Here is a 27,872-nt window from a genome sequence, read left to right on the forward strand (position 1 = left end):
GAGAGAGAGCGAGAGAGAGAGCGAGATGAAGAGGGAGGGAGAGAGACAGAGAGAGATGGAGAGAGAGAGCGAGAGAGAGAGACAGAGAGAGAGAGAGAGAGGAGAGAGAGAGAGAGAGGGGGGGAGCGAGAAAGGGTGAAAGAGAGAGAGCGAGAGAGAGAGATGGAGGGAGGGAGAGACAGAGAGAGATGGAGAGAAAGAGAGAGACAGAGACAGAGAGAGGGAGAGATGGAGAGAAAGAGAGAGACAGAGAGGGAGAGAGAGAGATACAGAGAGAGAGAGACAGAGAGGGAGAGATACAGAGAGAGACAGAGAGAGAGAGAGAGAGAGAGACAGAGGGAGGGAGAGAGTGAAAACAAGTGAGTCAGAGGAGTGAGTGTGTTTTAAGAGTGTGTGCTGAGCACCACTACAAAGCCGGTAGTGTTGCAGCAGGTAGGTATATCATCTCTTTTATTGTCTCTCCATTAACACTCGGAGTCATCAAAGTCTCTGCAACGTCTCAAATGGCAACCCATTCCCTATGTAGGGCACTACTTTTGACCAGGAATGCATATTCTCTTTTCTCTCTGAACAGCTCTAAAAGTGTCATGTACTTTTTCCAACAGCTTAGTGCTGGGTGAAGAGTCCTACCAACAGCTTAGTGCTGGGTGAAGAGTCCTACCAACAGCTTAGTGCTGGGTGAAGAGTCCTACCAACAGCTTAGTGCTGGGTGAAGAGTCCTACCAACAGCTTAGTGCTGGGTGAAGAGTCCTACCAACAGCCTAGTGCTGGGTGAAGAGTCCTACCAACAGCTTAGTGCTGGGTGAAGAGTCCTACAAACAGCTTAGTGCTGGGTGAAGAGTCCTACCAACAGCCTAGTGCTGGGTGAAGTCCTACCAACAGCTTAGTGCTGGGTGAAGAGTCCTACCAACAGCCTAGTGCTGGGTGAAGAGTCCTACCAACAGCTTAGTACTGGGTGAAGAGTCCTACAAACAGCTTAGTGCTGGGTAAAGAGTCCTACCAACAGCCTAGTGCTGGGTGAAGTCCTACCAACAGCTTAGTGCTGGGTGAAGAGTCCTATCAACAGCTTAGTGCTGGGTGAAGAGTCCTACCAACAGCTTAGTGCTGGGTGAAGAGTCCTACCAACAGCCTAGTGCTGGGTGAAGAGTCCACTAGGTGAAGAGTCCTACCAACAGCTTAGTGCTGGGTGAAGAGTCCTACCAACAGCTTAGTGCTGGGTGAAGAGTCCACTGGGTGAAGAGTCCTACCAACAGCTTAGTGCTGGGTGAAGAGTCCTACCAACAGCTTAGTGCTGGGTGAAGAGTCCTACCAACAGCTTAGTGCTGGGTGAAAAGTCCACTAGGTGAAGAGTCCTACCAACAGCTTAGTGAAGAGTCCTACCAACAGCTTAGTGCTGGGTGAAGAGTCCACTGGGTGAAGAGTCCTACCAACAGCTTAGTGCTGGGTGAAGAGTCCTACCAACAGCTTAGTGCTGGGTGAAGAGTCCACTGGGTGAAGAGTCCTAACAACAGCCTAGTGCTGGGTGAAGAGTCCACTAGGTGAAGAGTCCTACCAACAGCTTAGTGCTGGGTGAAGAGTCCTACCAACAGCTTAGTGCTGGGTGAAGAGTCCACTGGGTGAAGAGTCCTAACAACAGCCTAGTGCTGGGTGAAGAGTCCTACCAACAGCTTAGTGCTGGGTGAAGAGTCCTCCACACAGGCCTAGTGGTTCATATTCTCATCATGACAATTGGCGAGGCATACGTGTACCAGGGATGTGTACCAATGCACACCTGTGCCACCTAGTGGCCATATTGTACACAGACAAGAACCAGACTCGTATTTCAAAACATTAAGTTTTTTTATATAACATAAAAGACATGCACATTTGTTGTTTACATACAATTAGCTCACAGATTCAACTGTCCATTTCCAAAACTCTCCTTGACTCAAAGGTTTTGTTACTTTGAGTTGTCACGATAAATACATATTATATTCCTCAAGCCATGTTGGCCTTGCGGTGGTCTTGGTGATAACTTGGCCCTGTGTCTTTCCCCATCTCACTCAGTATATCCTGTTGCAAATGGTACAGCCTCTGGTCAGCGCTATTCCGAGGCAGATCTCCATCACGCTGCCTTGCCCTGTCTGGTGCGTTGCTGCTCTTGGTATTCCTTTGAGTCTTCCCAGGGACGAGGACCTCTGATGTTTCTCCACTCCTCCAGGTTTACATCCTTCATCTTCTGTTGTTGGGACAGAGAGACAACAGGACAGGGTTAGGGGCTGGGCTTTAATCTACACATCAGGGATAGGATCGGGACAACAGAACACCAGAGGGGGGGTGGTGACCAGAGGGGGTGATAGTAGATAACAGAACACCAGGGGGGAGGTTTTAGTAGATAACAGAACACCAGGGGGGAGGTTTTAGTAGATAGCAGAACACCAGGGGGGTTAGTAGATAACAGAACACCAGGGGGGTTAGTAGATAACAGAACACCAGAGGGGAGGTTTTAGTAGATAGCAGAACACCAGGGGGGTTAGTAGATAACAGAACACCAGGGGGGTTAGTAGATAACAGAACACCAGGGGGGAGGTTTTAGTAGATAACAGAACACCAGGGGGGAGGTTTTAGTAGATAACAGAACACCAGGGGGGAGGTTTTAGTAGATAGCAGAACACCAGGGGGGTTAGTAGATAACAGAACACCAGGGGGGTTAGTAGATAACAGAACACCAGAGGAGAGGTTTTAGTAAAATAACAGAACACCAGAGGGGAGGTTTTAGTAAAATAACAGAACACCAGGGGGGAGGTTTTAGTAGATAACAGAACACCAGAGGGGAGGTTTTAGTAGATAACAGAACACCAGGGGGGAGGAGGTTTTAGTAGATAACAGAACACCAGGGGGGTTAGTAGATAACAGAACACCAGGGGGTGTTAGTAGATAACAGAACACCGGGGGGGGGGGGGGGGTTAGTAGATAACAGAACACTGGGGGGGGGGGGGGGGAGGGTTAGTAGATAACAGAACACCAGGGGGTGTTAGTAGATAACAGAACACCAGGGGGTGTTAGTAGATAACAGAACACCAGAGGGTGTTAGTAGATAACAGAACACCAGGGGGGTTAGTAGATAAAAGAACACCAGGGGGGGGGGGGGGTTAGTAGACAACAAAACACCAGGGGGGTTAGTAGATAACAGAACACCGGGGGGGTTAGTAGATAACAGAACACCAGGGGGGGGTTAGTAGATAACAGAACACCAGGGGGGGTTAGTAGATAACAGAACACCAGGGGGGTTAGTAGATAACAGAACACCAGAGGGGGAGGTTTTAGTAGATAACAGAACACCAGGGGAGTTAGTAGATAACAGAACACCAGGGGAGTTAGTAGATAACAGAACACCAGGGGGGAGGTTTTAGTAGATAACAGAACACCAGAGGGGAGGTTTTAGTAGATAACAGAACACCAGGGGGGAGGAGGTTTTAGTAGATAACAGAACACCAGGGGGGAGGAGGTTTTAGTAGATAACAGAACACCAGGGGGAGGAGGTTTTAGTAGATAACAGAACACCAGGGGGGGAGGTTTTAGTAGATAACAGAACACCAGGGGGGAGGAGGTTTTAGTAGATAATAGAACACCAGGGGGGAGGAGGTTTTAGTAGATAACAGAACACCAGGGGGGAGGAGGTTTTAGTAGATAACAGAACACCAGGGGGGAGGTTTTAGTAGATAGCAGAACACCAGGGGGGTTAGTAGATAACAGAACACCAGGGGGGTTAGTAGATAACAGAACACCAGAGGGGAGGTTTTAGTAGATAACAGAACACCAGAGGGAAGGTTTTAGTAAAATAACAGAACACCAGGGGGGAGGTTTTAGTAGATAACAGAACACCAGAGGGGAGGTTTTAGTAGATAACAGAACACATGGGGGGAGGAGGTTTTAGTAGATAACAGAACACCGGGGGGTTAGTAGATAACAGAACACCAGGGGGTGTTAGTAGATAACAGAACACCAGGGGGGGGGGGGGGGTTAGTAGATAACAGAACACCAGGGGGTGTTAGTAGATAACAGAACACCAGGGGGTGTTAGTAGATAACAGAACACCAGAGGGTGTTAGTAGATAACAGAACACCAGGGGGGTTAGTAGATAACAGAACACCAGGGGGGGGGGGGGGGTTAGTAGATAACAGAACACCAGGGGGGGGTTAGTAGATAACAGAACACCAGGGGGGGTTAGTAGATAACAGAACACCAGGGGGGGTTAGTAGATAACAGAACACCAGGGGGGTTAGTAGATAACAGAACACCAGAGGGGGAGGTTTTAGTAGATAACAGAACACCAGAGGGGGAGGTTTTAGTAGATAACAGAACACCAGGGGAGTTAGTAGATAACAGAACACCAGGGGAGTTAGTAGATAACAGAACACCAGGGGAGGTTAGTAGATAACAGAACACCAGGGGGTGTTAGTAGATAACAGAACACCAGGGGGTGTTAGTAGATAACAGAACACCAGGGGAGGTTAGTAGATAACAGAACACCAGGGGAGGTTAGTAGATAACAGAACACCAGGGGGTGTTAGTAGATAACAGAACACCAGGGGAGGTTAGTAGATAACAGAACACCAGGGGAGGTTAGTAGATAACAGAACACCAGAGGAGGAGGTTTTAGTAGATAACAGAACACCAGGGGGGAGGTTTTAGTAGATAACAGAACATCAGGGGGGGAGGTTTTAGTAGATAACAGAACACCAGGGGGGAGGTTTTAGTAGATAACAGAACACCAGAGGGGAGGTTTTAGTAGATAACAGAACACCAGGGGGGAGGAGGTTTTAGTAGATAACAGAACACCAGGGGGGAGGAGGTTTTAGTAGATAACAGAACACCAGGGGGAGGAGGTTTTAGTAGATAACAGAACACCAGGGGGGGAGGTTTTAGTAGATAACAGAACACCAGGGGGGAGGAGGTTTTAGTAGATAACAGAACACCAGGGGGGAGGAGGTTTTAGTAGATAACAGAACACCAGGGGGGAGGAGGTTTTAGTAGATAACAGAACACCAGGGGGGAGGAGGTTTTAGTAGATAACAGAACACCAGGGGGGAGGAGGTTTTAGTAGATAACAGAACACCAGGGGGGAGGAGGTTTTAGTAGATAACAGAACACCAGGGGGGGAGGAGGTTTTAGTAGATAACAGAACACCAGGGGGGGAGGAAGTTTTAGTAGATAACAGAACACCAGGGGGGAGGAGGTTTTAGTAGATAACAGAACACCGGGGGGGTTAGTAGATAACAGAACACCGGGGGGGTTAGTAGATAACAGAACACCGGGGGGGTTAGTAGATAACAGAACACCGGGGGCGTTAGTAGATAACAGAACACCAGGGGGGGTTAGTAGATAACAGAACACCAGGGGGGGTTAGTAGATAACAGAACACCAGGGGGGGTTAGTAGATAACAGAACACCAGGGGGGGTTTGTAGATAACAGAACACCAGGGGGGGTTAGTAGATAACAGAACACCAGGGGGGGTTAGTAGATAACAGAACACCAGGGGGGGTTTGTAGATAACAGAACACCAGGGGGGGTTTGTAGATAACAGAACACCAGGGGGGGTTAGTAGATAACAGAACACCAGGGGGGGGGGGGGGTTAGTAGATAACAGAACACCAGGGGGGGTTAGTAGATAACAGAACACCGGGGGGGTTAGTAGATAACAGAACACCAGGGGGGTTAGTAGATAACAGAACACCAGGGGGGGGGGGGGGTTAGTAGATAACAGAACACCAGGGGGGTTAGTAGATAACAGAACACCGGGGGGGTTAGTAGATAACAGAACACCAGGGGGGGGTTAGTAGATAACAGAACACCAGGGGGGGTTAGTAGATAACAGAACACCAGGGGGGTTAGTAGATAACAGAACACCAGAGGGGGAGGTTTTAGTAGATAACAGAACACCAGGGGAGTTAGTAGATAACAGAACACCAGGGGGAGTTAGTAGATAACAGAACACCAGGGGGGAGGTTTTAGTAGATAACAGAACACCAGAGGGGAGGTTTTAGTAGATAACAGAACACCAGGGGGAGGAGGTTTTAGTAGATAACAGAACACCAGGGGGGAGGAGGTTTTAGTAGATAACAGAACACCAGGGGGAGGAGGTTTTAGTAGATAACAGAACACCAGGGGGGGAGGTTTTAGTAGATAACAGAACACCAGGGGGGAGGAGGTTTTAGTAGATAATAGAACACCAGGGGGGAGGAGGTTTTAGTAGATAACAGAACACCAGGGGGGAGGAGGTTTTAGTAGATAACAGAACACCAGGGGGGAGGTTTTAGTAGATAGCAGAACACCAGGGGGGTTAGTAGATAACAGAACACCAGGGGGGTTAGTAGATAACAGAACACCAGAGGGGAGGTTTTAGTAGATAACAGAACACCAGAGGGAAGGTTTTAGTAAAATAACAGAACACCAGGGGGGAGGTTTTAGTAGATAACAGAACACCAGAGGGGAGGTTTTAGTAGATAACAGAACACATGGGGGGAGGAGGTTTTAGTAGATAACAGAACACCAGGGGGGGTTAGTAGATAACAGAACACCAGGGGGTGTTAGTAGATAACAGAACACCAGGGGGGTTAGTAGATAACAGAACACCAGGGGGTGTTAGTAGATAACAGAACACCAGGGGGTGTTAGTAGATAACAGAACACCAGGGGGTGTTAGTAGATAACAGAACACCAGGGGGGTTAGTAGATAACAGAACACCAGGGGGGTTAGTAGATAACAGAACACCAGGGGGGTTAGTAGATAACAGAACACCAGGGGGGGTTAGTAGATAACAGAACACCAGGGGGTGTTAGTAGATAACAGAACACCAGGGGGGTTAGTAGATAACAGAACACCAGGTTCTTTTTGTAGATAACAGAACACCAGGGGGTGTTAGTAGATAACAGAACACCAGGGGGTGTTAGTAGATAACAGAACACCAGGGGAGGTTAGTAGATAACAGAACACCAGGGGAGGTTAGTAGATAACAGAACACCAGGGGGGGGGTTAGTAGATATCTTTAATTTCTAAATATGTTAAGGAAAAACCATATCCTTGAGTCTTCCAGGATGGTATCAGAGAATATTCTACAGCATTACAGTACAAACACAGCTCAACTCCCCTCATCCATCAGACACCTACCTTGTACTCCTCCTCCAGGATAACAGACTGTTTCTGGGGGTTCACCTTGGCCTCCAGGGTTGGATCCAGCTGGAGGAGAGAGAGAGACGAGGAAGAGAGGAATGGTTCGCGTCACACACACACAAGGCAGGTCCTTATTCACACAGACCGACACACCGATCACAGAAATGTGATTTGGTGAACAAACGGTATATTTGATCATGTCTCTGAAACATAAGGCGGTTATAAATCACAGCTCTCAACTCAATCGGGGGAGAGAGAAGAACTCTTAACAATCAAAATGAGAGGCAGCCTCCTCTTCTACCCCCTCCCTCCTCCTCCTCTCCCCCTCCCCTTCCTTCCCTCCTCCTCCCTCCCTTCCCTCCTCTAACTCCTCCCCTCCTCATGCCCTTCTCCTCTTCCCTTCCCCTCCATCTATTATTTCTGTCATGTATAAATGATGACAGAAGCCAGAGGTAGTCTAGTTTCTAGCTGGCAAGTCAGAGACAGAAGAAAGCTGGCAGCGTAGAAGAGATGAGCACTAAGCTGACTCATTCACACCCAGAAGTTACACCCCTCTTCCCCTGTCTCTTCTCTACCAGAGAGTTGGCACAATTACAAATGGCCCCGTTTCCCTGATCAATTATTCAGCTTAATTTGGAGAAATGTCACCAGGTTGAGTAAAACAGCCAGCTTACCAGCCAAGCCAGATGATTTGGGAACAAGGAGAGGAGGTCGCCTTCTGTCTTTCCTTAGCTGTAGTGTATTACAGTCATTTTGAAATGAAGCCAAGCATCATTTAATTTGTGTAGCTCTTTGACACTGAGCACTTAACAAAACATTACACTTAACAAAACATTACCCTAAACCCCCAAAAGGCTGAGTGTAGTGTAACAGACTACGATCGGAGGGAAGGAACCCTGAGAGGAGACCAACTCTAGATGGGAGGGAAGGAACCCTGAGAGGAGACCAACTCTAGATGGGAGGGAAGGAACCCTGAGAGGAGACCAACTCTAGATGGGAGGGAAGGAACCCTGAGAGGAGTCCAACTCTAGATGGGAGGGAAGGAACCCTGAGAGGAGACCAACTCTAGATGAGAGGGAAGGAACGCTGAGAGGAGACCAACTCTAGATGGGAGGGAAGGAACCCTGAGAGGAGTCCAACTCTAGATGGGAGGGAAGGAACCCTGAGAGGAGACCAACTCTAGATGAGAGGGAAGGAACGCTGAGAGGAGACCAACTCTAGATGGGAGGGAAGGAACCCTGAGAGGAGACCAACTCTAGATGGGAGGGAACCCTGAGAGGAGACCAACTCTAGATGGGAGGGAAGGAACCCTGAGAGGAGACCAACTCTAGATGAGAGGGAAGGAACGCTGAGAGGAGACCAACTCTAGATGGGAGGGAAGGAACCCTGAGAGGAGACCAACTCTAGATGGGAGGGAAGGAACCCTGAGAGGAGAACAACTCTAGGGGGAAGGAACCCTGAGAGGAGACCAACTCTAGATGGGAAGGAAGGAACCCTGAGAGGAGACCAACTCTAGATGGGAGGGAAGGAACCCTGAGAGGAGACCAACTCTAGATGGGAGGGAAGGAACCCTGAGAGGAGACCAACTCTAGATGGAAGGGAAGGAACCCTGAGAGGAGACCAACTCTAGATGGAAGGGAAGGAACCCTGAGAGGAGACCAACTCTAGATGGAAGGGAAAGAACCCTGAGAGGAGACCAACTCTAGATGGGAGGGAAGGAACCCTGAGAGGAGACCAACTCTAGATGGGAGGGAAGGAACCCTGAGAGGAGACCAACTCTAGATGGGAGGGAAGGAACCCTGAGAGGAGACCAACTCTAGATGGGAGGGAAGGAACCCTGAGAGGAGACCAACTCTAGATGGGAGGGAAAGAACCCTGAGAGGAGACCAACTCTAGATGGGAGGGAAGGAACCCTGAGAGGAGACCAACTCTAGATGGGAGGGAAGGAACCCTGAGAGGAGACCAACTCTAGATGGGAGGGAAGGAACCCTGAGAGGAGACCAACTCTAGATGGGGGGGGAACCCTGAGAGGAGACCAACTCTAGATGGGGGGGAACCCTGAGAGGAGACCAACTCTAGATGGGGGGGAACCCTGAGAGGAGACCAACTCTAGATGGGGGGGAACCCTGAGAGGAGACCAACTCTAGATGGGGGGGAACCCTGAGAGGAGACCAACTCTAGATGGGAGGGAACCCTGAGAGGAGACCAACTCTAGATGGGAGGGAACCCTGAGAGGAGACCAACTCTAGATGGGAGGGAACCCTGAGAGGAGACCAACTCTAGATGGGAGGGAACCCTGAGAGGAGACCAACTCTAGATGGGAGGGAAGGAACCCTAAGAGGAGACCAACTCTAGATGGGAGGGAAGGAACCCTGAGAGGAGACCAACTCTAGATGGGAGGGAAGGAACCCTGAGAGGAGACCAACTCTAGATGGGAGGGAAGGAACCCTGAGAGGAGACCAACTCTAGATGGGAAGGGAACCCTGAGAGGAGACCAACTCTAGATGGGAAGGAACCCTGAGAGGAGACCAACTCTAGAGGGAAGGAACCCTGAGAGGAGACCAACTCTAGATGGGGGGGAACCCTGAGAGGAGACCAACTCTAGATGGGAGGGAAGGAACCCTGAGAGGAGACCAACTCTAGATGGGAGGGAAGGAACCCTGAGAGGAGACCAACTCTAGATGGGGGGGAACCCTGAGAGGAGACCAACTCTAGATGGGAGGAACCCTGAGAGGAGACCAACTCTAGATGGGAGGGAAGGAACCCTGAGAGGAGACCAACTCTAGATGGGAGGGAAGGAACCCTGAGAGGAGACCAACTCTAGATGGGAGGAACCCTGAGAGGAGACCAACTCTAGATGGGAGGGAAGGAACCCTGAGAGGAGACCAACTCTAGATGGGAGGGGACCCTGAGAGGAGACCAACTCTAGAGGGAAGGAACCCTGAGAGGAGACCAACTCTAGATGGGAGGGAACCCTGAGAGGAGACCAACTCTAGATGGGGGGGAACCCTGAGAGGAGACCAACTCTAGAGGGAAGGAACCCTGAGAGGAGACCAACTCTAGATTGGAGGAACCCTGAGAGGAGACCAACTCTAGATGGGAGGGAAGGAACCCTGAGAGGAGACCAACTCTAGATGGGAGGGAACCCTGAGAGGAGACCAACTCTAGATGAGAGGGAAGGAACCCTGAGAGGAGACCAACTCTAGATGAGAGGGAAGGAACCCTGAGAGGAGACCAACTCTAGATGGGAAGGAACCCTGAGAGGAGACCAACTCTAGATGGGAAGGAACCCTGAGAGGAGACCAACTCTAGATGGGAAGGAAGGAACCCTGAGAGGAGTCCAACTCTAGATGGGAGGGAAGGAACCCTGAGAGGAGACCAACTCTAGATGGGAGGGAACCCTGAGAGGAGACCAACTCTAGATGGGAGGGAAGGAACCCTGAGAGGAGACCAACTCTAGATGAGAGGGAAGGAACGCTGAGAGGAGACCAACTCTAGATGGGAGGGAAGGAACCCTGAGAGGAGACCAACTCTAGATGGGAGGGAAGGAACCCTGAGAGGAGACCAACTCTAGATGGGAGGGAAGGAACCCTGAGAGGAGAACAACTCTAGGGGGAAGGAACCCTGAGAGGAGACCAACTCTAGATGGGAAGGAAGGAACCCTGAGAGGAGACCAACTCTAGATGGGAGGGAAGGAACCCTGAGAGGAGACCAACTCTAGATGGGAGGGAAGGAACCCTGAGAGGAGACCAACTCTAGATGGGAGGGAAGGAACCCTGAGAGGAGACCAACTCTAGATGGGAGGGAAGGAACCCTGAGAGGAGACCAACTCTAGATGGGAGGGAAGGAACCCTGAGAGGAGACCAACTCTAGATGGGAGGGGACCCTGAGAGGAGACCAACTCTAGAGGGAAGGAACCCTGAGAGGAGACCAACTCTAGATGGGAGGGAACCCTGAGAGGAGACCAACTCTAGATGGGGGGGAACCCTGAGAGGAGACCAACTCTAGAGGGAAGGAACCCTGAGAGGAGACCAACTCTAGATTGGAGGAACCCTGAGAGGAGACCAACTCTAGAGGGAAGGAACCCTGAGAGGAGACCAACTCTAGATGGGAGGGAAGGAACCCTGAGAGGAGACCAACTCTAGATGGGAGGGAACCCTGAGAGGAGACCAACTCTAGATGAGAGGGAAGGAACCCTGAGAGGAGACCAACTCTAGATGGGAAGGAACCCTGAGAGGAGACCAACTCTAGAGGGAAGGAACCCTGAGAGGAGTCCAACTCTAGATGGGAGGGAAGGAACCCTGAGAGGAGACCAACTATAGATGGGAGGGAACCCTGAGAGGAGACCAACTCTAGATGGGAAGGAACCCTGAGAGGAGACCAACTCTAGATGGGAAGGAACCCTGAGAGGAGACCAACTCTAGATGGAGGAGGGGAACCCTGAGAGGAGACCAACTCTAGATGGAGGGAACCCTGAGAGGAGACCAACTCTAGATGGGAGGAACCCTGAGAGGAGACCAACTCTAGATGGGAAGGAAGCCTGAGAGGAGACCAACTCTAGATGGGAGGGAACCCTGAGAGGAGACCAACTCTAGATGGGAGGGAACCCTGAGAGGAGACCAACTCTAGATGGGAGGGAACCCTGAGAGGAGACCAACTCTAGAGGGGAGGGAACCCTGAGAGGAGACCAACTCTAGATGGGAGGAACCCTGAGAGGAGACCAACTCTAGATTGGAGGAACCCTGAGAGGAGACCAACTCTAGAGGGAAGGAACCCTGAGAGGAGACCAACTCTAGATGAGAGGGAAGGAACCCTGAGAGGAGACCAACTCTAGATGAGAGGGAAGGAACCCTGAGAGGAGACCAACTCTAGATGGGAAGGAACCCTGAGAGGAGTCCAACTCTAGATGGGAAGGAACCCTGAGAGGAGTCCAACTCTAGATGGGAGGGAAGGAACCCTGAGAGGAGTCCAACTCTAGATGGGAGGGAAGGAACCCTGAGAGGAGACCAACTCTAGATGGGAGGGAACCCTGAGAGGAGACCAACTCTAGATGGGGGGGAACCCTGAGAGGAGACCAACTCTAGATGGGAGGGAAGGAACCCTGAGAGGAGACCAACTCTAAATGGGGGGGAACCCTGAGAGGAGACCAACTCTAGATGGGAGGAACCCTGAGAGGAGACCAACTCTAGATGGGAGGGAAGGAACCCTGAGAGGAGACCAACTCTAGATGGGAGGAACCCTGAGAGGAGACCAACTCTAGATGGGAGGAACCCTGAGAGGAGACCAACTCTAGATGGGAGGGAAGGAACCCTGAGAGGAGACCAACTCTAGATGGGAGGGGACCCTGAGAGGAGACCAACTCTAGATGGGAGGGGACCCTGAGAGGAGACCAACTCTAGATGGGAGGGAACCCTGAGAGGAGACCAACTCTAGATGGGAGGGAACCCTGAGAGGAGACCAACTCTAGATGGGGGGGAACCCTGAGAGGAGACCAACTCTAGATTGGAGGAACCCTGAGAGGAGACCAACTCTAGAGGGAAGGAACCCTGAGAGGAGACCAACTCTAGATGGGAGGGAAGGAACCCTGAGAGGAGACCAACTCTAGATGGGAGGGAACCCTGAGAGGAGACCAACTCTAGATGAGAGGGAAGGAACCCTGAGAGGAGACCAACTCTAGATGGGAAGGAACCCTGAGAGGAAACCAACTCTAGATGGGAAGGAACCCTGAGAGGAGACCAACTCTAGAGGGAAGGAACCCTGAGAGGAGTCCAACTCTAGATGGGAAGGAAGGAACCCTGAGAGGAGTCCAACTCTAGATGGGAGGGAAGGAACCCTGAGAGGAGACCAACTCTAGAGGGAAGGAACCCTGAGAGGAGTCCAACTCTAGATGGGAAGGAAGGAACCCTGAGAGGAGTCCAACTCTAGATGGGAGGGAAGGAACCCTGAGAGGAGACCAACTCTAGATGAGAGGGAAGGAACGCTGAGAGGAGACCAACTCTAGATGGGAGGGAAGGAACCCTGAGAGGAGACCAACTCTAGATGGGAGGGAAGGAACCCTGAGAGGAGACCAACTCTAGATGGGAGGGAAGGAACCCTGAGAGGAGAACAACTCTAGATGGGAAGGAAGGAACCCTGAGAGGAGACCAACTCTAGATGGGAGGGAAGGAACCCTGAGAGGAGACCAACTCTAGATGGGAGGGAAGGAACCCTGAGAGGAGACCAACTCTAGATGGGAGGGAAGGAACCCTGAGAGGAGACCAACTCTAGATGGGAGGGAAGGAACCCTGAGAGGAGACCAACTCTAGATGGGAGGGAAGGAACCCTGAGAGGAGACCAACTCTAGATGGGAGGGGACCCTGAGAGGAGACCAACTCTAGAGGGAAGGAACCCTGAGAGGAGACCAACTCTAGATGGGAGGGAACCCTGAGAGGAGACCAACTCTAGATGGGGGGGAACCCTGAGAGGAGACCAACTCTAGATTGGAGGAACCCTGAGAGGAGACCAACTCTAGATGGGAGGGAAGGAACCCTGAGAGGAGACCAACTCTAGATGGGAGGGAACCCTGAGAGGAGACCAACTCTAGATGGGAGGGAAGGAACCCTGAGAGGAGACCAACTCTAGATGGGAGGGAACCCTGAGAGGAGACCAACTCTAGATGGGAAGGAACCCTGAGAGGAGACCAACTCTAGATGGGAAGGAACCCTGAGAGGAGACCAACTCTAGATGGGAAGGAACCCTGAGAGGAGACCAACTCTAGAGGGAAGGAACCCTGAGAGGAGTCCAACTCTAGATGGGAGGGAAGGAACCCTGAGAGGAGTCCAACTCTAGATGGGAGGGAAGGAACCCTGAGAGGAGACCAACTCTAGATGGGAGGGAACCCTGAGAGGAGACCAACTCTAGATGGGAGGGAAGGAACCCTGAGAGGAGACCAACTCTAGATGAGAGGGAAGGAACGCTGAGAGGAGACCAACTCTAGATGGGAGGGAAGGAACCCTGAGAGGAGACCAACTCTAGATGGGAGGGAAGGAACCCTGAGAGGAGACCAACTCTAGATGGGAGGGAAGGAACCCTGAGAGGAGAACAACTCTAGGGGGAAGGAACCCTGAGAGGAGACCAACTCTAGATGGGAAGGAAGGAACCCTGAGAGGAGACCAACTCTAGATGGGAGGGAAGGAACCCTGAGAGGAGACCAACTCTAGATGGGAGGGAAGGAACCCTGAGAGGAGACCAACTCTAGATGGGAGGGAAGGAACCCTGAGAGGAGACCAACTCTAGATGGGAGGGAAGGAACCCTGAGAGGAGACCAACTCTAGGGGGAAGGAACCCTGAGAGGAGACCAACTCTAGGGGGAAGGAACCCTGAGAGGAGACCAACTCTAGATGGAGGGGAAGGAACCCTGAGAGGAGACCAACTCTAGATGGAGGGGAAGGAACCCTGAGAGGAGACCAACTCTAGATGGAAGGGAAGGAACCCTGAGAGGAGACCAACTCTAGATGGGAGGGAAGGAACCCTGAGAGGAGACCAACTCTAGATGGGAGGGAAGGAACCCTGAGAGGAGACCAACTCTAGATGGGAGGGAAGGAACCCTGAGAGGAGACCAACTCTAGATGGGAGGGAAGGAACCCTGAGAGGAGACCAACTCTAGATGGGAGGGAAGGAACCCTGAGAGGAGACCAACTCTAGATGGGGGGGAACCCTGAGAGGAGACCAACTCTAGATGGGGGGGAACCCTGAGAGGAGACCAACTCTAGATGGGAAGGAACCCTGAGAGGAGACCAACTCTAGATGGGAGGGAAGGAACCCTGAGAGGAGACCAACTCTAGATGGGAGGGAAGGAACCCTAAGAGGAGACCAACTCTAGATGGGAGGGAAGGAACCCTGAGAGGAGACCAACTCTAGATGGGAGGGAAGGAACCCTAAGAGGAGACCAACTCTAGATGGGAGGGAAGGAACCCTGAGAGGAGACCAACTCTAGATGGGAGGGAAGGAACCCTGAGAGGAGACCAACTCTAGATGGGAGGGAAGGAACCCTGAGAGGAGACCAACTCTAGATGGGAGGGAAGGAACCCTGAGAGGAGACCAACTCTAGATGGGAAGGAAGGAACCCTGAGAGGAGACCAACTCTAGATGGGAGGGAAGGAACCCTGAGAGGAGACCAACTCTAGACGGGGGGGAACCCTGAGAGGAGACCAACTCTAGATGGGAGGAACCCTGAGAGGAGACCAACTCTAGAGGGAAGGAACCCTGAGAGGAGACCAACTCTAGATGGGAGGGAAGGAACCCTGAGAGGAGACCAACTCTAGATGGGAGGGAACCCTGAGAGGAGACCAACTCTAGATGAGAGGGAAGGAACCCTGAGAGGAGACCAACTCTAGATGGGAAGGAACCCTGAGAGGAGACCAACTATAGATGGGAGGGAACCCTGAGAGGAGACCAACTCTAGATGGGAAGGAACCCTGAGAGGAGACCAACTCTAGATGGGAAGGAACCCTGAGAGGAGACCAACTCTAGATGGAGGAGGGGAACCCTGAGAGGAGACCAACTCTAGATGGAAGGAACCCTGAGAGGAGACCAACTCTAGATGGGAGGAACCCTGAGAGGAGACCAACTCTAGATGGAAAGGAAGCCTGAGAGGAGACCAACTCTAGATGGGAGGGAACCCTGAGAGGAGACCAACTCTAGATGGGAGGGAACCCTGAGAGGAGACCAACTCTAGAGGGAAGGAACCCTGAGAGGAGACCAACTCTAGATGGGAGGAACCCTGAGAGGAGACCAACTCTAGATGGCAGGGAACCCTGAGAGGAGACCAACTCTAGATGGGAGGGAAGGAACCCTGAGAGGAGACCAACTCTAGATGGGAGGGAAGGAACCCTGAGAGGAGACCAACTCTAGATGGGGGGGAACCCAGAGAGGAGACCAACTCTAGATGGGAGGGAAGGAACCCTGAGAGGAGACCAACTCTAGATGGGAGGAACCCTGAGAGGAGACCAACTCTAGATGGGAGGGAAGGAACCCTGAGAGGAGACCAACTCTAGATGGGAGGGGACCCTGAGAGGAGACCAACTCTAGAGGGAAGGAACCCTGAGAGGAGACCAACTCTAGATGGGAGGGAAGGAACCCTGAGAGGAGACCAACTCTAGATGAGAGGGAAGGAACCCTGAGAGGAGACCAACTCTAGATGGGAAGGAACCCTGAGAGGAGACCAACTCTAGATAGGAAGGAACCCTGAGAGGAGACCAACTCTAGAGGGAAGGAACCCTGAGAGGAGACCAACTATAGATGGGAGGGAACCCTGAGAGGAGACCAACTCTAGATGGGAGGGAACCCTGAGAGGAGACCAACTCTAGATGGGAGGGAACCCTGAGAGGAGACCAACTCTAGATGGGAAGGAACCCTGAGAGGAGACCAACTCTAGATGGAGGAGGGGAACCCTGAGAGGAGACCAACTCTAGATGGAAGGAACCCTGAGAGGAGACCAACTCTAGATGGGAGGAACCCTGAGAGGAGACCAACTCTAGATGGGAAGGAACCCTGAGAGGAGACCAACTCTAGATGGGAGGGAACCCTGAGAGGAGACCAACTCTAGATGGGAGGGAACCCTGAGAGGAGACCAACTCTAGATGGGAGGGAACCCTGAGAGGAGACCAATTCTAGATGGGAGGGAACCCTGAGAGGAGACCAACTCTAGATGGGAGGGAACCCTGAGAGGAGACCAACTCTAGATGGGAGGGAACCCTGAGAGGAGACCAACTCTAGATGGGAGGGAACCCTGAGAGGAGACCAACTCTAGATGGGAGGGAACCCTGAGAGGAGACCAACTCTAGATGGGAGGAACCCTGAGAGGAGACCAACTCTAGATGGGAGGAACCCTGAGAGGAGACCAACTCTAGATGGAGGAGGGGAACCCTGAGAGGAGACCAACTCTAGATGGGAGGAACCCTGAGAGGAGACCAACTCTAGATGGGAGGGAACCCTGAGAGGAGACCAACTCTAGATGGGAGGGAACCCTGAGAGGAGACCAACTCTAGATGGAGGAGGGGAACCCTGAGAGGAGACCAACTCTAGAGGGAAGGAACCCTGAGAGGAGACCAACTCTAGATGGGAGGAACCCTGAGAGGAGACCAACTCTAGATGGGAGGGAAGGAACCCTGAGAGGAGACCAACTCTAGATGGGAGGAACCCTGAGAGGAGACCAACTCTAGATGGGAGGAACCCTGAGAGGAGACCAACTCTAGATGGAAGGAACCCTGAGAGGAGACCAACTCTAGATGGGAGGAACCCTGAGAGGAGACCAACTCTAGATGGGAGGAACCCTGAGAGGAGACCAACTCTAGATGGGAGGGAACCCTGAGAGGAGACCAACTCTAGATGGGGGGGAACCCTGAGAGGAGACCAACTCTAGATGGGAAGGGAACCCTGAGAGGAGACCAACTCTAGATGGGAAGGGAACCCTGAGAGGAGACCAACTCTAGATGGGAAGGAACCCTGAGAGGAGACCAACTCTAGATGGGGGGGAACCCTGAGAGGAGACCAACTCTAGATGGGAGGGAAGGAACCCTGAGAGGAGACCAACTCTAGATGGGGGGGAACCCTGAGAGGAGACCAACTCTAGATGGGAGGAACCCTGAGAGGAGACCAACTCTAGATGGGAGGGAAGGAACCCTGAGAGGAGACCAACTCTAGATGGGAGGGAAGGAACCCTGAGAGGAGACCAACTCTAGATGGGAGGAACCCTGAGAGGAGACCAACTCTAGATGGGAGGGAAGGAACCCTGAGAGGAGACCAACTCTAGATGGGAGGGAAGGAACCCTGAGAGGAGACCAACTCTAGATGGGAGGGGACCCTGAGAGGAGACCAACTCTAGAGGGAAGGAACCCTGAGAGGAGACCAACTCTAGATGGGAGGGAACCCTGAGAGGAGACCAACTCTAGATGGGGGGGAACCCTGAGAGGAGACCAACCCTAGAGGGAAGGAACCCTGAGAGGAGACCAACTCTAGATTGGAGGAACCCTGAGAGGAGACCAACTCTAGAGGGAAGGAACCCTGAGAGGAGACCAACTCTAGATGGGAGGGAAGGAACCCTGAGATGAGACCAACTCTAGATGGGAGGGAACCCTGAGAGGAGACCAACTCTAGATGAGAGGGAAGGAACCCTGAGAGGAGACCAACTCTAGATGGGAAGGAACCCTGAGAGGAGACCAACTCTAGATGGGAAGGAACCCTGAGAGGAGTCCAACTCTAGATGGGAGGGAAGGAACCCTGAGAGGAGACCAACTCTAGATGGGAGGGAACCCTGAGAGGAGACCAACTCTAGATGGGAGGGAAGGAACCCTGAGAGGAGACCAACTCTAGATGGGAGGGAAGGAACCCTGAGAGGAGACCAACTCTAGGGGGAAGGAACCCTGAGAGGAGACCAACTCTAGGGGGAAGGAACCCTGAGAGGAGACCAACTCTAGATGGAGGGGAAGGAACCCTGAGAGGAGACCAACTCTAGATGGAGGGGAAGGAACCCTGAGAGGAGACCAACTCTAGATGGAAGGGAAGGAACCCTGAGAGGAGACCAACTCTAGATGGAAGGGAAGGAACCCTGAGAGGAGACCAACTCTAGATGGGAGGGAAGGAACCCTGAGAGGAGACCAACTCTAGATGGGAGGGAAGGAACCCTGAGAGGAGACCAACTCTAGATGGGAGGGAAGGAACCCTGAGAGGAGACCAACTCTAGATGGGAGGGAAGGAACCCTGAGAGGAGACCAACTCTAGATGGGAGGGAAGGAACCCTGAGAGGAGACCAACTCTAGATGGGAGGGAAGGAACCCTGAGAGGAGACCAACTCTAGATGGGGGGAACCCTGAGAGGAGACCAACTCTAGATGGGGGGGAACCCTGAGAGGAGACCAACTCTAGATGGGGGGAACCCTGAGAGGAGACCAACTCTAGATGGGAGGGAAGGAACCCTAAGAGGAGACCAACTCTGAGATGGGAGGGAAGGAACCCTGAGAGGAGACCAACTCTAGATGGGAGGGAAGGAACCCTGAGAGGAGACCAACTCTAGGATGGGAGGGAAGGAACCCTGAGAGGAGACCAACTCTAGATGGGAGGGAAGGAACCCTGAGAGGAGACCAACTCTAGATGGGAGGGAAGGAACCCTGAGAGGAGACCAACTCTAGATGGGAAGGAAGGAACCCTGAGAGGAGACCAACTCTAGATGGGAGGGAAGGAACCCTGAGAGGAGACCAACTCTAGATGGGAGGGAAGGAACCCTGAGAGGAGACCAACTCTAGATGGAGGGAAGGAACCCTGAGAGGAGACCAACTCTAGATGGGAGGGAAGGAACCCTGAGAGGAGACCAACTCTAGATGGGAGGGAAGGAACCCTGAGAGGAGACCAACTCTAGATGGGAGGGAAGGAACCCTGAGAGGAGACCAACTCTAGATGGGAGGGAAGGAACCCTGAGAGGAGACCAACTCTAGATGGGAGGGAAGGAACCCTGAGAGGAGACCAACTCTAGATGGGAGGGAAGGAACCCTGAGAGGAGACCAACTCTAGATGGGAAGGAAGGAACCCTGAGAGGAGACCAACTCTAGATGGGAGGGAAGGAACCCTGAGAGGAGACCAACTCTAGATGGGAGGGAAGGAACACTGAGAGGAGACCAACTCTAGATGGGAGGGAAGGAACCCTGAAGAGGAGACCAACTCTAGATGGGGGGAACCCTGAGATGGAGACCAACTCTAGATGGGAGGAACCCTGAGAGGATGACCAGACTCTAGATGGGAAGGAACCCTGAGAGGAGACCAACTCTAGATGGGAGGGAAGGAACCCTGAGAGGAGACCAACTCTAGATGGGGGGAACCCTGAGAGGAGACCAACTCTAAGATGGGAGGAACCCTGAGAGGAGACCAACTCTAGATGGGAAGGAACCCTGAGAGGAGACCAACTCTAGATGGGAGGGAAGGAACCCTGAGAGGAGACCAACTCTAGTATGGGCAGGAACCCTGAGAGGAGACCAACTCTAGATGGGAGGGAAGGAACCCTGAGAGGAGACCAACTCTAGATGGGAGGGGACCCTGGAGTAGGAGACAAACTCTAAGATGGGAGGGAACCCTGAGAGGAGACCAACTCTAGATGGGGGGGAACCCTGGAGAGGAGACCAACTCTAGATTGGAGGAACCCTGAGAGGAGACGAACTCTAGAGGGAAGGAACCCTGAGAGGAGACCGACTCTAGATGGGAGGGAAGGAACCCTGAGAGGAGACCAACTCTAGATGGGAGGGGACCCTGAGAGGAGACGAACTCTAGATGGGAGGGAACCCTGAGAGGAGACCAACGTCTAGACTGGGGGGAACCCTGAGAGGAGACCAACTCTAGAGGGAAGGAACCCTGAGTAGGAGACCAACTCTAAGATTGGAGGAACCCTCGAGAGGAGACCAACTCTAGAGGGAAGGAACCCTGAGAGGAGACCAATTCTAGATGGGAGGGAAGGAACCCTGAGAGGAGACCAACTCTAGACAGATGAGAGGGAAGGAACCCTGAGAGGAGACCAACTCTAGATGGGAAGGAACCCTGAGAGGAGACCAACTCTAGATGGGAAAAGGAACCCTGAGAGGAGACCAACTCTAGATGGGAAGGAACCCTGAGAGGAGACCAACTATAGATGGGAGGGAACCCTGAGAGGAGACCAACTCTAGATGGGAAGGAACCCTGAGAGGAGACCAACTCTAGATGGAAGGAACCCTGAGAGGAGACCAGACTCTAGATGGGAGGAACCCTGAGAGGAGACCAACTCTAGATGGGAGGAACCCTGAGAGGAGACCAGAGCTCTAGATGGGAAGGAAGCCTGAGGAGGAGACCAACTCTAGATGGGAGGGAACCCTGAGAGGAGACCAACTCTAGATGGGAGGGAACCCTGAGAGGAGACCCAACTCTAGATGGGAGGAACCCTGAGAGGAGACCAACTCTAGATGGCAGGGAACCCTGAGAGGAGACCAACTCTAGATGGGAGGGAAGGAACCCTGAGAGGAGACCAACTCTAGATGGGAGGGAAGGAACCCTGAGAGGAGACCAACTCTAGATGGGGGGGAACCCTGAGAGGAGACCAACTCTAGATGGGAGGGAAGGAACCCTGAGAAGAGACCAACTAGACGGGAGGAACCCTGAGAGGAGACCAACTCTAGATGGGAGGGAAGGAACCCTGAGAGGAGACCAACTCTAGATGGGAGGGGACCCTGAGAGGAGACCAACTCTAGAGGGAAGGAACCCTGAGAGGAGACCAACTCTAGATGGGGGGGAACCCTGAGAGGAGACCAACTCTAGATGGGGGGAACCCTGAGAGGAGACCAACTCTAGATGGGAGGGAAGGAACCCTGAGAGGAGACCAACTCTAGATGGAGGGGACCGAGAGGAGACCAACTCTAGAGGGAAGGAACCCTGAGAGGAGACCAACTCTAGATGGGGGGGAACCCTGAGAGGAGACCAACTCTAGATGGGGGGAACCCTGAGAGGAGACCAACTCTAGATGGGAAGGAACCCTGAGAGGAGACCAACTCTAGATGGGAGGGAAGGAACGCTGAGAGGAGACCAACTCTAGATGGGAGGGAAGGAACCCTGAGAGGAGACCAACTCTAGATGGGAGGGAAGGAACCCTGAGAGGAGACCAACTCTAGATGAGAGGGAAGGAACGCTGAGAGGAGAACAACTCTAGATGGGAGGGAAGGAACGCTGAGAGGAGAACAACTCTAGATGAGAGGGAAGGAACGCTGAGAGGAGACCAACTCTAGATGGGAGGGAAGGAACCCTGAGAGGAGACCAACTCTAGATGGGAGGGAAGGAACCCTGAGAGGAGACCAACTCTAGATGGGAGGGAAGGAACCCTGAGAGGGGACCAACTCTAGATGAGAGGGAAGGAACCCTGAGAGGAGACCAACTCTAGATGGGAAGGAACCCTGAGAGGAGACCAACTCTAGATGGGAAGGAACCCTGAGAGGAGACCAACTCTAGATGGGGGGAACCCTGAGGAGACCAACTCTAGATGGGAGGAACCCTGAGAGGAGACCAACTCTAGATGGAAAGGAACCCTGAGAGGAGACCAACTCTAGATGGGAGGGAAGGAACCCTGAGAGGAGACCAACTCTAGATGGGAAGGAACCCTGAGAGGAGACCAACTCTAGATGGGAGGGAAGGAACCCTGAGAGGAGACCAACTCTAGATGGGAGGGAAGGAACCCTAAGAGGAGACCAACTCTAGATGGGAGGGAAGGAACCCTGAGAGGAGACCAACTCTAGATGGGAGGGAAGGAACCCTGAGAGGAGAACAACTCTAGGGGGAAGGAACCCTGAGAGGAGACCAACTCTAGATGGGAAGGAAGGAACCCTGAGAGGAGACCAACTCTAGATGGGAGGGAAGGAACCCTGAGAGGAGACCAACTCTAGATGGGAGGGAAGGAACCCTGAGAGGAGACCAACTCTAGATGGGAGGGAAGGAACCCTGAGAGGAGACCAACTCTAGATGGGAGGGAAGGAACCCTGAGAGAGGAGTCCAACTCTAGAGATGGGAGGGAAGGAACCCTGAGAGGAGACCAACTCTAGATGGGAGGGAACCCTGAGAGGAGACCAACTCTAGATGAGAGGGAAGGAACGCTGAGAGGAGAACAACTCTAGATGGGAGGGAAGGAACGCTGAGAGGAGAACAACTCTAGATGGGAGGGAATAACTCTGAGAGGAGACTAACTCTGAGATGGGAGGGGACCCTAGAGAGGAGACCAACTCTAGAGGGAAGGAACCCTGAAGAGGAGACCAACTCTAGATGGGGGTGAAACCTGAGAGGAGACCAACTCTAGATGGGGGGAACCCTGAGAGGAGACCAACTCTAGATGGGAAGGAACCCTGAGAGGAGACCAACTCTAGATGGGGGGGAACCCTGAGAGGAGACCAACTCTAGATGGGGGGAACCCTGAGAGGAGACCAACTCTAGATGGGAAGGAACCCTGAGAGGAGACCAACTCTAGATGGGGGGGAACCCTGAGAGGAGACCAACTCTAGATGGGGGGAACCCTGAGAGGAGACCAACTCTAGATGGGAAGGAACCCTGAGAGGAGACCAACTCTAGATGGGAGGGAAGGAACCCTGAGAGGAGACCAACTCTAGATGGGAGGGGACCCTGAGAGGAGACCAACTCTAGAGGGAAGGAACCCTGAGAGGAGACCAACTCTAGATGGGGGGGAACCCTGAGAGGAGACCAACTCTAGATGGGGGGAACCCTGAGAGGAGACCAACTCTAGATGGGAAGGAACCCTGAGAGGAGACCAACTCTAGATGGGAGGGAACCCTGAGAGGAGACCAACTCTAGAGGGAAGGAACCCTGAGAGGAGACCAACTCTAGATGGGAGGGAAGGAACCCTGAGAGGAGACCAACTCTAGATGGGAGGGAAGGAACCCTGAGAGGAGACCAACTCTAGATGGGAGGGAAGGAACCCTGAGAGGGGACCAACTCTAGATGAGAGGGAAGGAACCCTGAGAGGAGACCAACTCTAGATGGGAAGGAACCCTGAGAGGAGACCAACTCTAGATGGGAAGGAACCCTGAGAGGAGACCAACTCTAGATGGGAGGGAAGGAACCCTGAGAGGAGACCAACTATAGATGGGAGGGAACCCTGAGAGGAGACCAACTCTAGATGGGAGGGAACCCTGAGAGGAGACCAACTCTAGATGGGAAGGAACCCTGAGAGGAGACCAACTCTAGATGGAGGAGGGGAACCCTGAGAGGAGACCAACTCTAGATGGAGGAGGGGAACCCTGAGAGGAGACCAACTCTAGATGGAAGGAACCCTGAGAGGAGACCAACTCTAGATGGGAGGAACCCTGAAAGGAGACCAACTCTAGATGGGAGGAACCCTGAAAGGAGACCAACTCTAGATGGGAAGGAACCCTGAGAGGAGACCAACTCTAGATGGGAGGGAACCCTGAGAGGAGACCAACTCTAGATGGGAGGGAACCCTGAGAGGAGACCAACTCTAGATGAGAGGGAAGGAACCCTGAGAGGAGACCAACTCTAGATGGGAAGGAACCCTGAGAGGAGACCAACTCTAGATGGGAGGAACCCTGAGAGGAGACCAACTCTAGATGGGAGGAACCCTGAGAGGAGACCAACTCTAGATGGGAGGGAAGGAACCCTGAGAGGAGACCAACTCTAGATGGGAGGAACCCTGAGAGGAGACCAACTCTAGATGGAGGAGGGGAACCCTGAGAGGAGACCAACTCTAGATGGAGGAGGGGAACCCTGAGAGGAGACCAACTCTAGATGGAGGAGGGGAACCCTGAGAGGAGACCAACTCTAGATGGAGGAGGGGAACCCTGAGAGGAGACCAACTCTAGATGGGAGGAACCCTGAGAGGAGACCAACTCTAGATGGGAGGAACCCTGAGAGGAGACCAACTCTAGATGGGAGGGAAGGAACCCTGAGAGGAGACCAACTCTAGATGGGAGGAACCCTGAGAGGAGACCAACTCTAGATGGGAGGAACCCTGAGAGGAGACCAACTCTAGATGGAAGGAACCCTGAGAGGAGACCAACTCTAGATGGGAGGAACCCTGAGAGGAGACCAACTCTAGATGGGAAGGAACCCTGAGAGGAGACCAACTCTAGATGGGAGGGAACCCTGAGAGGAGACCAACTCTAGATGGAGGTGGGGAACCCTGAGAGGAGACCAACTCTAGATGGAGGAGGGGAACCCTGAGAGGAGACCAACTCTAGATGGGAGGAACCCTGAGAGGAGACCAACTCTAGATGGGAGGGAACCCTGAGAGGAGACCAACTCTAGATGGGAGGGAACCCTGAGAGGAGACCAACTCTAGATGGAGGAGGGGAACCCTGAGAGGAGACCAACTCTAGAGGGAAGGAACCCTGAGAGGAGACCAACTCTAGATGGGAGGAACCCTGAGAGGAGACCAACTCTAGATGGGAGGGAAGGAACCCTGAGAGGAGACCAACTCTAGATGGGAGGAACCCTGAGAGGAGACCAACTCTAGATGGAAGGAACCCTGAGAGGAGACCAACTCTAGATGGAGGAGGGGAACCCTGAGAGGAGACCAACTCTAGATGGGAGGAACCCTGAGAGGAGACCAACTCTAGATGGGAGGGAACCCTGAGAGGAGACCAACTCTAGATGGGAGGGAACCCTGAGAGGAGACCAACTCTAGATGGAGGAGGGGAACCCTGAGAGGAGACCAACTCTAGAGGGGAGGAACCCTGAGAGGAGACCAACTCTAGATGGGAGGAACCCTGAGAGGAGACCAACTCTAGATGGGAGGAACCCTGAGAGGAGACCAACTCTAGATGGGAGGAACCCTGAGAGGAGACCAACTCTAGATGGGAGGGAACCCTGAGAGGAGACCAACTCTAGATGGGAGGGAACCCTGAGAGGAGACCAACTCTAGATGGGAGGGAACCCTGAGAGGAGACCAACTCTAGATGGGGGGGAACCCTGAGAGGAGACCAACTCTAGATGGGGGGGAACCCTGAGAGGAGACCAACTCTAGATGGGGGAGGAACCCTGAGAGGAGACCAACTCTAGATGGGGGGGGAACCCTGAGAGGAGACCAACTCTAGATGGGGGGGAACCCTGAGAGGAGACCAACTCTAGATGGGAGGGAACCCTGAGAGGAGACCAACTCTAGATGGGGGGGAACCCTGAGAGGAGACCAACTCTAGATGGGGGGGAACCCTGAGAGGAGACCAACTCTAGATGGGAAGGAACCCTGAGAGGAGACCAATTCTAGAGGGGGGGGAACCCTGAGAGGAGACCATGACCTGAGTCCCAAAGGGCATCGTATTCCCTATACAGGTAGTGCACTACAAAGTACAGTTGTGGCCAAAAGTTTTGAGAATGACACAAATATTAATTTTCACAAAGTCTGCTGCCTCAGTTTGTATGATGGCAATTTGCATATACTCCGGAATGTTATCAGTGATCAGATGAATTGCAATTTACCCCCGCTGAGGACTGGGGTAAAGTCATTTTCTCTGATGAATCCCCTTTCCGATTGTTTGGGGCATCCGGAAAAAAGCTTGTCCGGAGAAGACAAGGTGAGCGCTACCATCAGTCCTGTGTCATGCCAACAGTAAAGCATCCTGAGACCATTCATGTGTGGGGTTACTTCTCAGCCAAGGGAGTGGGCTCACTCACAATTTTTGCCTAAGAACACAGCCATGAATAAAGATTGGTACCAACACATCCTCCGAGAGCAACTTCTCCCAACGAGAAGAGAAGAGGAAGAGGAAGAGAAGGGGACGAGAAGGGGACGAGAAGGGGACGAGAAGGGGACGAGAAGGGGAAGAGGAAGAGAAGGGGACGAGAAGGGGAAGAGAAGGGGAAGAGAAGGGGACGAGAAGGGAACGAGGAGGTCCCTAATTAGTAAGGAACTCCCCTCACCTGGTTTTCTAGGTCTTAATTGAAAGGGAATAAGAAGAATAAACCTGTAGACCCTAGTCCCTCCACGGAATGAGTTGGACCCCCCTGACATAGGGACCCATTTGGGACACGACCCGTGTTGGTCTGGAGGGGCTTCAATGGAATGAGTCATTGAGGAAGAACTCCATCTGGGTCATAGAGACAGTCAGCGGCTGTAAGACTTAACTAGGTCGCTATCTGGGAGGGAAGATGGAGTGGTGCTAACATGGGTGTGCGTGTGTGTGTGTGTGTGTGTGTGTGCACTGCACTCTGACCCACGGCTATTTAGCCAGGCCTAGGCATACATAAGATTATTTCTCTCACACACACACACGCAGATGCCACACACACACACACACGCGCACACACACGCAGATGCCACACACACGCGCAGATGCCACACACACACAAAACTTAAAAACATACATAATCACAGAAGCAGCAGAGGGAGGCTGTCACTGCTGAGGCCCAGGGTTAAGAGGGAGGCTGTCACTGCTGAGGCCCAGGGTTAAGAGGGAGGCTGTCACTGCTGAGGCCCAGGGTTAAGAGGGAGGCTGTCACTGCTGAGGCCCAGGGTTAAGAGGGAGGCTGTCACTGCTGAGGCCCAGGGTTAAGAGGGAGGCTGTCACTGCTGAGGCCCAGGGTTAAGAGGGAGGCTGTCACTGCTGAGGCCCAGGGTTAAGAGGGAGGCTGTCACTGCTGAGGCCCAGGGTTAAGAGGGAGGCTGTCACTGCTGAGGCCCAGGGTTAAGAGGGAGGCTGTCACTGCTGAGGCCCAGGGTTAAGAGGGAGGCTGTCACTGCTGAGGCCCAGGGTTAAGAGGGAGGCTGTCACTGCTGAGGCCCAGGGTTTAGAGGGAGGCTGTCACTGCTGAGGCCCAGGGTTAAGAGGGAGGCTGTCACTGCTGAGGCCCAGGGTTAAGAGGGAGGCTGTCACTGCTGAGGCCCAGGGTTAAGAGGGAGGCTGTCACTGCTGAGGCCCAGGGTTAAGAGGGAGGCTGTCACTGCTGAGGCCCAGGGTTAAGAGGGAGGCTGTCACTGCTGAGGCCCAGGGTTAAGAGGGAGGCTGTCACTGCTGAGGCCCAGGGTTAAGAGGGAGGCTGTCACTGCTGAGGCCCAAGGTTAAGAGGGAGGCTGTCACTGCTGAGGCCCAGGGTTAATAGGGAGGCTGTCACTGCTGAGGCCCAGGGTTAAGAGGGAAGCTGTCACTGCTGAGGCCCAGGGTTCAGAGGGAGACTGTCACTGCTGAGGCCCAGGGTTAAGGGGGAGGCTGTGCATGGGG

At 53.0% G+C, this 27,872-nt stretch overlaps 1 protein-coding gene across 1 annotated transcript in view; it reads right to left on the reverse strand.

Annotated features, from left to right (window-relative positions):
- Positions 1–1,815: 1,815 nt before the first annotated feature.
- Positions 1,816–27,872, reverse strand: part of cox16 (cytochrome c oxidase assembly factor COX16) — a 28,439-nt gene continuing 2,382 nt past the window's right edge. The window contains exons 3-4 of the mRNA XM_071382056.1: positions 7,151–7,219; positions 1,816–2,218 (exon numbers count right to left, since the gene is read on the reverse strand). Of these exons, the coding sequence (XP_071238157.1) occupies positions 2,105–2,218; positions 7,151–7,219 (183 nt within the window). The 3' untranslated portion in view covers positions 1,816–2,104. The remainder of the gene's footprint in view (positions 2,219–7,150; positions 7,220–27,872) is intronic.

Source organism: Salvelinus alpinus, chromosome 34 (assembly GCF_045679555.1).
Source record: "Salvelinus alpinus chromosome 34, SLU_Salpinus.1, whole genome shotgun sequence".
Classification (NCBI taxonomy): Eukaryota; Metazoa; Chordata; class Actinopteri; order Salmoniformes; family Salmonidae; genus Salvelinus; species Salvelinus alpinus.